This window comes from Echinops telfairi, unplaced genomic scaffold (genome assembly GCF_000313985.2).
Source record: "Echinops telfairi isolate 266 unplaced genomic scaffold, ASM31398v2 ScPeMD7_70;HRSCAF=299, whole genome shotgun sequence".
Taxonomy (NCBI): domain Eukaryota; kingdom Metazoa; phylum Chordata; class Mammalia; order Afrosoricida; family Tenrecidae; genus Echinops; species Echinops telfairi.
The window spans coordinates 28,815,295-28,825,702 of NW_022103968.1; the positions used below are offsets into that span (position 1 = coordinate 28,815,295).

At 43.5% G+C, this 10,408-nt stretch overlaps 1 protein-coding gene across 1 annotated transcript in view; it reads right to left on the reverse strand.

The window, feature by feature from the left end:
• The window catches only part of LOC101650213 (cytochrome P450 2C23-like), a 44,973-nt gene extending 35,901 nt beyond the window's left edge, over window positions 1-9,072 (reverse strand). Inside the window, exons 1-2 of the mRNA XM_013004208.2 lie at window positions 8,863-9,072; window positions 2,565-2,727 (exon numbers count right to left, since the gene is read on the reverse strand). Of these exons, the coding sequence (XP_012859662.1) occupies window positions 2,565-2,727; window positions 8,863-9,042 (343 nt within the window). The 5' untranslated portion in view covers window positions 9,043-9,072. The remainder of the gene's footprint in view (window positions 1-2,564; window positions 2,728-8,862) is intronic.
• Window positions 9,073-10,408: the final 1,336 nt, after the last annotated feature.

Here is a 10,408-nt window from a genome sequence, read left to right on the forward strand (position 1 = left end):
TCCTGAACTCAAACCCTATATACATCCCACCACCTTACTGCCTGGTGCTACTTCCTTAACCTAGCTTGTTAGGTTATGGACTTCACCCAGGAGTTCTTTCCCTGCCTCAATAAAACCTTTCTTAACTTCACCTTCTTGGCTGAATTCTATCTCTGCTCTGTGCCTCCGTTTTCCACCTCTCATACACATTTACATGCCTGTATTTAGATCACTCTAAATGCCCCTTGCCTCCCATTTCTTTCCCCTATTTCATTTTATTTTACTCTTGTCCCACTATCATGCTCAGCCTTCATTTGGGTTTCAGTAATTCCTCTCAGTTACATTGCCCTTGATCAAGCCCTACCAGGCCTCCTACACCCTCCTTGCTATCTAATTAGGATCACTTGTTGTTCCCTTGTCTCTAGGTTTGTTAACACCCACTTCCTTTTCCCCACCTCCCAATAGCCCATGTCCCCCCAGAACCATTGGTCCCATTGTTTTTTCCTCCAGCTTGTTTATTCTGTCTATCTGATCTAGATAGACCTGCAGAGATAATAATATGCACCCAAAACAAGACAGAGCAAAACAAAGTAAAAAAGAAAACAAAACAACAATAAAAAACCAATGACACACACAAAAGGCCTGTAAATAGCTCAAGATCTGTTCGTTGACATTTAGGAGTGTTTTGCTGTAGAGTCTGATGGGGTGCCATGCTCCTGCTCCAAAGTCTGTTTTTGGTACTCCCTTGGGACTTCCTTGCTCTGCTCCCCTTGCTGTTCTGTTGCACTCCCTTAATCATTTGCCTCGGTGTAGTGGGGTCAGATCAGGCACAATTCTTTCACTGTGTTTCCATTATTGTCCCACGTAGCGCTATGGGTCAGTGAGGGATGTCGTGTCTCTTAGTGGCGCTGGCCATATAGTCCTCTCTGTGCATTGGCTGCTGTGAGCAGGGATATGGTCCTCAAGACTTGGTGGGCCAGGATGTTCTCCACTCTCTCTGGCTCCCCTGTCATTTGCTCCTGTGTGCTCTGATCAGGCATGTCCCTCTCACTGATCTGTAGCTTCACTGCTCTCCTCTGAAGTAAATTCTTTGGTGGTGTGAGATAGGGAGGGTGCTGTCCATGTAGTTGGGATTGGGGCTTTATTTATACTTTTAAGGATGCCAGAATAGGATACACACTGCACAAATAAAAGAAGGTTTGAACTGTTCCATTCTTTCAGCATGACAAATGTGTAAAGGTTAGGCAACTAGGCAAAACACTGACTTAAAGGCAGGTCATGTTTCAACAATGCATGCTGACATGCATCACGAGCAGGAATTTGCAACACTAGATTACATTTGTTCAGGGATCTAAGCAAGCCCTTTAGTATTTCAGAAGAGAACTTCACTGGGGAAGGAGAACTACAAATGTTTTGATTGGTCTTCTCTTAGCAGCCCTTGTGGTGTGGGGGTTATGGGTTGGGCTGCAATCTGAAAGTCAGCAGTTTGCAACCATCAGACTCTCCTTGGGAGAAAGACAGGGCTCTCTATTCCCATGAATAGTGTCTTAGAAACCTACAGCGGCAGGGTGATCCCATCCTACAAGGTCGCTATGCATCAGCATCAACTGAATGGAAGTGAGTGTGGTTTTGGTTCTTTATTTTTTTCCAGATTAGAGAGGTTGAGGGAAGGAGTTTCTGTCATGTGTAACTAATGAGCAGTAAGAAGGATTTGATAGGAAGCTTATAAATTACTTTCCTCAGGGTTACAAAAACTGCAAGTGATGAAAAATTCCCCCACTTCAGGTCAGTCCAGCCCAGTACCTTATGTTTCTAGTTAAGAGTTAATCTAATTGCTCCCGCACAGCCAGTGGAATCAACCTGTTTAGGGGAAAAGAGCGGTAACCCAGGGTAGACCCTATTGTACCTTTGTTTAAACACATGCAAATTGCATTATATTTATTTTGCTATCCATAGATAGGCTTTGAACATAATTGAGTTGCTTTTCTCTTGAACTTTTAATTTTATTATTCCTAAGTGGTATTGTGGGGACATTCAAACTATCCTAAATTTTTCTTTGATTGTGTACTATTTGATGCCAAACAAGGAATATATGGCAAAATACTGAAGTCTAATCATTCAGTGACTTATCAGTGAACCTATCATCCTTCTGGAGAAGTAGATCCTGACTGCAGCTCTCTTCACCATGATCACCTTCACTACCCTGTTACCAACAGGCCGCCATGGAAACCACAGGGATTTCAATATCTACTTGTTTGTGTATGGTCGCAGCCTTGGTACCATGTCAGACCTAAACCCACACGTGGCTTTCCCAGCTTTCTCAACTGTAGGACCTCAAAACTGATTGTCTTTTTCTGAAGGTTATTTATAAAATATGAATAGTCACAGATGGCTTTTCCTGAAGCATCGTCACAGAATCACCACTGGGGCCTTTGGAGTCTGTGACAGTGGTCTCGGTGGTGTTATCAGAGCATCTAAATCAACTGCTTTGTGCAAAACAGATACTCATCAAGTTAGCTCATCAGACTTTTTGGCTAAATATTCAGATGTGAATAAAATAATGCATAATTGTATTGGAAACATACCATATCCTCTTAGGGTATGTTCAGCGATTGGCATTGATCCTCTACCGAGGAACTCGTCCCCCTGATCAATCAGAGCTTCTTTCACTGCCTCGTATCCATGCAAGACCACGGTGAGCTGCGGGCCAATGCGCAGGGTGTAGACAGGGCCGTATTCCTTAGCCAGCTGAAAAGACAAGAGTGCCACTGTGGAAGAGCTCGCTTGGAGGCTCACAGTAGAGATTAAGTACTAATTTGACATGGGACTTAGCCTTTGCTCCAACAATTCCATTTTAGGGATGGAACCAGACGAATAGTCATAGAATCATCTATTTTATTTGTTATTTACTAATAGTCTATTAGCATATAATTCATATTTTGTGCAACTCAACAGTTCAGTCATATTAAGAAGAGTCATAAAGTCAACACCACAATGATGTTTACATTTTCTATCTTCTTGTATTCATTGTTATTCGCTCCCATTCCCCCCCTCCCAACCTCCCCTGCCATTCCTCCAAGAAACCATTTCTGCAGGTCCTGTCACAAAGCCTCATCTCTCTCCCACAGAGTCAAGTTGGACCACTCTCCCTTCCGTGGACAGGGAGGGGCTGATAGGAACACCTTCGAGAGCCGCTCTCTATTCTAGGCCACCAGTGGCTACCCGCCAAAATCAGAGGTAAAACGCTGTCCTAGGTCTTCCCCGTGCTGACGTCCTGAGCCCCCCAGGCCCGGGGACTCATTCCCTCACATGGTTTTCTGTGTTTAAGAAGTTTTCATAACTGTGCCTTGTCTGCTCCACTACATTTGTGGCTATATTTGCAGAAAATGCAAGTGCACATGTGGAAATAACCCGAGCTTTTGGCGTGTCCCCCTTTGCACACCTTTGCCACATCAAACAAACCCCAACTCTGGTTTTTAGAGAGGAAGTCTTGATGGCAAGGGGAGCCACTGCACACTCCTATCCTCCCCCAACATAATTAGAAAATATTAAGAATAAATAGAAATCACAAAGCAAGTATCAATCTGTTTTTGGTTTTAAAAATGTACAGTTTTATTGGGTGATATCCCACATGTCATACAATTTAATGATTCAATCTTATTAAACAGGTTTGTGCAGTCATTATCACAACCAGTGTCAGAACAATTTGTTGGGGTGACCATGGTTGTCAGCTCCCCTTCCTTCCAGCCTCCCCTGCCACACCCCTAGGCAATTATCAATCCACTTACCATCTCTGTAGATCTTCCTGTCCAGGATTTCATACACAGAAAGTGAGACAAAACACAACACAAAAAAATACAAACAAATAAAACCCAACAGCAACTAGACAAAACAAAAAAGAAATCTCATTCGAAAAGAAAGCAGAAAATGTTAAAAGCTGAAACAACTTGAAAATGGGTCAAAAGGAAGATCAAATAATAAGGTGTTGCATTTTAAGCTAACTACTACAATAAGTCGTAAGAAACTGAAAAATTAAAAAGTTTCTCCTCTGATCACAATGGAATGAGAACAGAAATTAGTAACAGAAACAAAAGTGGAAAATATACAAATATGTGGAAGTTGAACAACCATTGGCATCAAAGAAGGAATCAAGAGAAAGCAGAAAACATGTAGGTTTGAATAGAAACGAAAGCCATTGTACCAAGAGTCTAGAGTGTTGCAAAAGCAATGCTCAGAGGAAAATTCTAAGGATAGATCTCAAATTCATAGTCTACTTCTACACCTGGAAGAGTTAGGTAAGGAAAAGATAACTAAATCCGAAGCCGTTGCCTAATTCACAATTTATAAAATGGCTCCGTATTGGGAAACAAAACACAGACTAGCCTGAAGAAGCCAATAGCAAAGAACTGGCATACAGCAGAAATGCGTGGAGCAGAGAAAAGAAGCAATAGCGAGAACCAGCAGCATCAGAAGTCGGTTTGTTGCAAAGATCAAAGACACCAGCTTCGAGGATGATTTGCTCCGTATACGAGTGGAATAAGTATGGTGGAAAGACACACACCTTTCCTGATTTTAAGCCACACACAGTCTACCCCTTGTTCTGTTCTAAGACGTGCCTCTTGGGGAGTGTCCAGGTTCTGCATGCACACACTTACGTGCTTTAGCATCCCCCTCCTTTGCAACGGTCTCCATCATTTGTTATGAACCACACAGTTGTCTGCCTTTTCAGAGTCAGTGAAACAGGGGTGAACGTCTTGCTGGCGTTCTCTGCTTTCATCCAAGATCCATCTGATGATATCAACAACGTTGTCCCTCATCACCAGCCCTTCATCACCCTACTCAGTATGGTTGAAAACCCTCAGCAGAATACTAGCAAGCCAGATACCAACCCAACAGTGGATTTAAGGAATTATACATCTGTCGCAGTCTGCCTCAGTAAGGGGACAGCATGACACATGCTGTTGTTGGTTGCCCAGTCCCCTCATTTCTGGGGTCACATGGTGGGAGGGCAGTGTGGTCTGAACCCCTCAAAATGAAGTGAACCAAGAAGGTAGCATACCAGATCAGCAGCTGGAGCAAGGCAGAGCTACTAAGCACCTTACGAGCCCTCAAGTGGTGCTCCAGGCCAGGAGGGGCAGCTCCTGGACAGTCTTGAAGGCCAGCCAACAGACCCAGGATTTTTGTGTATTCTCTTTTTCCTTAAAAAAAAATTATTTACTATTTTCATTTTTCAAAATCAGTTTAGGCTATGTGATAGTTGGTGTACCTACCTATAAAGGATAGGCACGGGAGGCATGCCCGAGCAGAGAGCAGGGAGACCTGGGAGGTGAGGGTGATGGAGGAAGGAGGTGGTGAGCAGACTGTGCCAGGGACAGGCACCAACTGGGCTGTTGGAGTCAATAACAAGGAGAAGATAGGGATTTGAGGCAGGGTGGGGGTTACGGGTGGTGGGGTGGTGGTGGTGGTGGGGTGGGAGCAACAGAAAACTAGCTAAGAGGATGTACCAAGAGACGCAAATGAGGGGAAAGTGACAGTGGGGCAGGAGGAAGGAAACAGAGGAAGGACCTAGGAATCAAAGCACTGGATGAGGTATAAACATAGCGGTGTACATATGTAAATATATTAATCCACAAAAATAGAGATATTGGCCTATGTATGTATTTATATGGCAATACACTAAGGGAGTGGAAGGACTTTGGGTTCTACTCATACTGTCCCTCAATACAAGAACACTTTGTTCTAACAAATCAACAGTCTGAAATGTTCACCCTCAGGACACAATGGCTGAAGACAAAACAGGTGCATAAGTAAGTGTGGTGAAGAAGGCAGATGGTGCCCGTCTATTAAAAGATAGGGCATCTGAGATCTTAAAGGCTTGAAGTTACACAAGTCAGCATTCAGCACTGAAGCAATAATTCCACATGGAAGAAGCACACTGCCAGTGCGATCATGAGGAGTCATAGGGACCAGGTAATAGGCATCAGCAGACACATAACATATTGTTGAGAATGAGGGGCATTGGAGCAGAGACCCAAAGCCCATTTGTAGATAGTGGAACAATCCCCCCACAGAGGGGCCACAGGGAAGGGATGAGTCACCAGGGTGCAGTAAGCATCAATGAAACACACGATGTTCCTCTGGTTCCTTGAGGCTTCCTCACCCCCCACTACCACGACCCCATTGAGGCTTCTCAATTCATACTAGACCGGAACATGTACACAGGTGTAGAAAGGGATGGGAGCTCACAACGCACAGGATCCAGGAACAGGAGTGTGAATAGTGATACCAGGATAGAGGGAAGAGGGGGAGAGGAAGGAGAGAAGGGAGAACCAATCGCAATGATTGACACATAACCATACACCCCTCTCCAGGGGGAAGTAAACAGAAAACATGGGGGAAGGGAGACAGCAGTCGGTGTGAGAGATGAAAATAATAATAATGTACAATCTATCAGGGGCTTATGGTGGGCGGGGTGTGTGTGTGACCAGCAGATACCCAGGCCTCAATAGAAAGTAACTGTCTAGAAAAGAATGAGGGCAACATATGTACAAAATGCCTGATTCCATTGATGTATGGACTGTGATAAGAGTTGTACAAGTCCCCAATAAAATGATTTTTTTTAAAGACAAAATGATGATGGCAACATATGTACAAATGTGCTGGACACAATGGAGGTATGTATGAATTGTGATAAGAACTGGAAGAGCACCCAATAAAATGATTTAATTAAAAAATAATTATACGTCATGAATAAGGACTTATCCTGGGAATGCGAGGGCAGTTCAACAGTAGAAACTCAACGAATGAAAAAGGAAAAGGCTCACCATCCCCATCAACACAGGGAAAGCCTTTGACAAAATCAAGGCTTCAGACCAGTTTGTTCAGGTCCCACCCTCTGCGGAGAGTTTGCCTTTTAGCCCCAGGTCTACGAAATCAGAATCAGCATTTCAAGAAGGTCCCAGGTGATTCTTCTAAAGCGCCACATGATTCTTATGTCTTCATAAGAATATATTCGTGGGAGTCTTGTCAAAATACAGATTTTGATTCAGTATATTGGGGTGGGGGGGGGGTGTTGGTTGGAAAGACACATTCTTAGCAGGAGGTTGAACCAGAACGAACTGGTTGGAAGCTCAAAACGCAATACTGTTTTATGATAATGACATTCAACACACTCGGAATAGAAGGAACATTGCTCACTGGGACAAAGAACCTTTCTGGAAGCCCGCAGCTACGCTCCGAGAGCTGCCCCTTAAGCAAAGGAACCACACAAGGCCACCTGCTCTGCCCACCACCGGTCAGAACTGTACTGGAAGTCCGAGCCAGATGCATGAGACAGGAAAAAGAAAGAAAAGCGATCCAATTGGAGAAAGAGGGAAATAAAACTATGTCCACTGGCAGATGGCATGTATGACCCCACCTCTAGAATCCACAGGAAAGCTTCTAGAGCGATCACGGAATTCAGCATCTTTTCAGCATACAAAGTCAGCCCACCACACTCAGCTGTGTTTTGCTACACCAGGAATGAGCTCTCTAGAAGGGAAATTAAGAAACAATCACATTGACAGTAGCATCTAAGAGAATACTATAGCTAGGAATAAATTTCATCATGGAGGTAAAAGATTTAGAAACATGACTGAAATAAATAGACCTAAATAAGTTGGGGGAAAGTTTCATGTACATAGATTGGAGGACGCCATGTGAAGATGTTAATAATCCAAAGCAATATACAGATTGAATGCAATCCCAATAAAAATTCTAGCACTCATCTTTGCAGATATGGAAAAGCCATCCCTAATGTAGATGGCATTGCAAGGGACCCCTAATAGACAAGGCAGTCTTGAAAAAGAAGAACAAAGCAGACAGACACACATCCTAATTCCACTCTCCTACTAGTTTGAAGCTACAGAAATCAACAGTAGAGTGATCTGGTTAAAACACAAAGCACCTTCGGCTACTCCAATGTTGTCGCTGAAACCTTACTTTTTATATGTTCACCCTCGCTCTCCCTTCTCTCTTGAGCACTTACACATATCACACCTAAAGTGCTAAGTACCTTACTAATCTCTTGTGCTTATTGTCTGATGCCCCTCGCTAGAATATTAGTTAAGTTAGGCTGGTGTTTTGCCTCTTTGTTCATGGCAGTATTCCCAGAGCTTGTCAAAGAGTATGGGCTCATTAAATGTTTATCAAATACATTAATTATTTAGTGCTAGGACTGATGACCAAAGAAGACATCTCCAGGGCTGGTTCTTCTTTCCGGGAGATCTGTTTTTGCACCATGAACTCAGAGCGACAATGTCTTTTCCCCAAGGAATATTTAACGTCAGAACACCTAGCAGGGTTGGGCTTCCTGAGAGCAGGCTTATTCCTTAAAAGTAACATAATTAATCATAACATAAAAGGACTTTTATTACATTTGCCAGACATTGTAATTGTAAGGTGAATGCATTAGCTTAATAAATCAATACAATAACTTCAGGGACTAAGTACTGCCATTATTTCCCAATCACATGTAAGTAATTTGATCAAGCCTATACTAACATTGTCAGAAAGAACCAAGATTTTCACTCAGCTCTCATATGCAAGTGATACTGTTTGTGGATTTGGCTTGTCTCTTGGTGGTGTGATCTTCAGAGAGGGATGGAAGCCTTTGAATTAAATTATGTTCTGGTACCACAATGCTCTCATTCAACAGAACTGAACCACTATTTCCATTCAGGTCAACATCCCTCCTTACCAGCTCTGAAGAGTTCTCGTCCACACAGTAATACAGAAATAGACACCCCAGAGTGTCTCCGTGATGAGCAGAACACACGAGATTGAGGTAAGACCACCAGCTAGCTGTAGTCTGAGACGCACTGCAGGGAGATCACAGGCCCTTACCTTGGAGAAGGATGCAGGGAGGTCCTTGGGGTCTAGTTGCAGCATATTCCCGATGATGGGAAGAGGCATTGGACCAGGAGGGAGGCTTCCCTGGCGCTGACTGTTCCTCCATACCCAAAGAAAAATCAGGCAAGCGACACAAATCGTCAGGGTAAGAGTAGGCACTTCCAGGAGCACCATTTCGCCCGCTCGGCATCAGGAACTCTCAGGGTGGCCTGCCAGAGAATCTGGCGTATTATACTTGGGATGTGACCTGCAGTCCAAAGGTTGGTCTGGGTTTTGGACTCCCTTTGGATTCAGCCAGTTCAACTGGCTTTGGGTTTAATTGCTTTGCTGAAGCGTGGGATTCATACTTTCTACTTCTCATTCGAAAAGTCTGCAACCTCATCCCTTTGATTTTATAAGTATTTCCACTGTTTCATTTCCCCCTCTGTCAACACTGGTCATTCATGAAATATAAAGGTGTCCTTTATCTCTCCTAAGGTTCCAAAGCTGTTCACAAGCTAGGAAAAAAGGGGCAGATCAAACTCCTGCAAGCTGAAAGTACGTCTCAGGAAAAGGCTTGTCGGGGTGTTCCTACTGAAGCATCACTTTGTCATGCCTCCCATCATTAAAAGACCCCTGTGGATTCCTGTTATGTATTTATTATAGCAAATATTAAGACTCAATTTGACCTGAGGGAGAAAGACGGCTTTCTATTCCTGTAGAGAGTTACATTCTTGGAAATGCACAGGGCCAGGTCTCCCCCGTCCAGTGGGGTTTCCATGAAGTCAAACTTGACTCAAGGGCCATCATTTGGTATTGTGTTCTTCATTAAATAGTTTCTAATTTTGTTATTTTTCTCCCATGTTAGAGTTAACCCACTGTATTTTCCACAGACGACTTATTGCCGTCAAGCCAATTTGTCTAGTAGATTGAGTCCACGTGGCTGATAGAACAATGTTCAGGATGCTTTGTATATAAAGGGCAAGGGCAACAGACCAATGGTGTGTGACTTGCGGTGACTGGCTTCTTTCATTCGGCATAACTTGTCATGGTCCATGTGTATGCTAGGACGTATCAGAATTTCATGGTTCATGATCACTGAGTAATATTCTGCTATATTTTGTTTACCCACCCATTAGTTGATGGATATTTGATTTGTTTCCACTTTTTACTATGTTAAGTCTGCTACAAACATCTATATTCAAGTCTTTTTGTGGGTGTGTTTCAATTCTTTTGGGCAGATATCTGGAAGTGGAGCTACTAGGTTATACAGTAGTCCTATGTTTAATGTCTGTGACATCTATATTGAGGAGCTACCAAAATGCTTCCTATAGTGCCTGCACCCGCAGTATATATGAGGGGCCTAATGCTCCATCCTCACTAACACTTGCTAGTGTCGATCTGTTAAAGACTTCCTAGTGAGGGTCACTAGAGCCCTGGTGTCATAGTGGGTTACACACTGGGGGGCTAACCGCAGAGCCAGCAGTTCAAACCCACCAGCTGCTCCCTGGGAGAAAGATGTGCTATCTTCTCCCCTAAACAGTTACAGTCTCAGAAACAC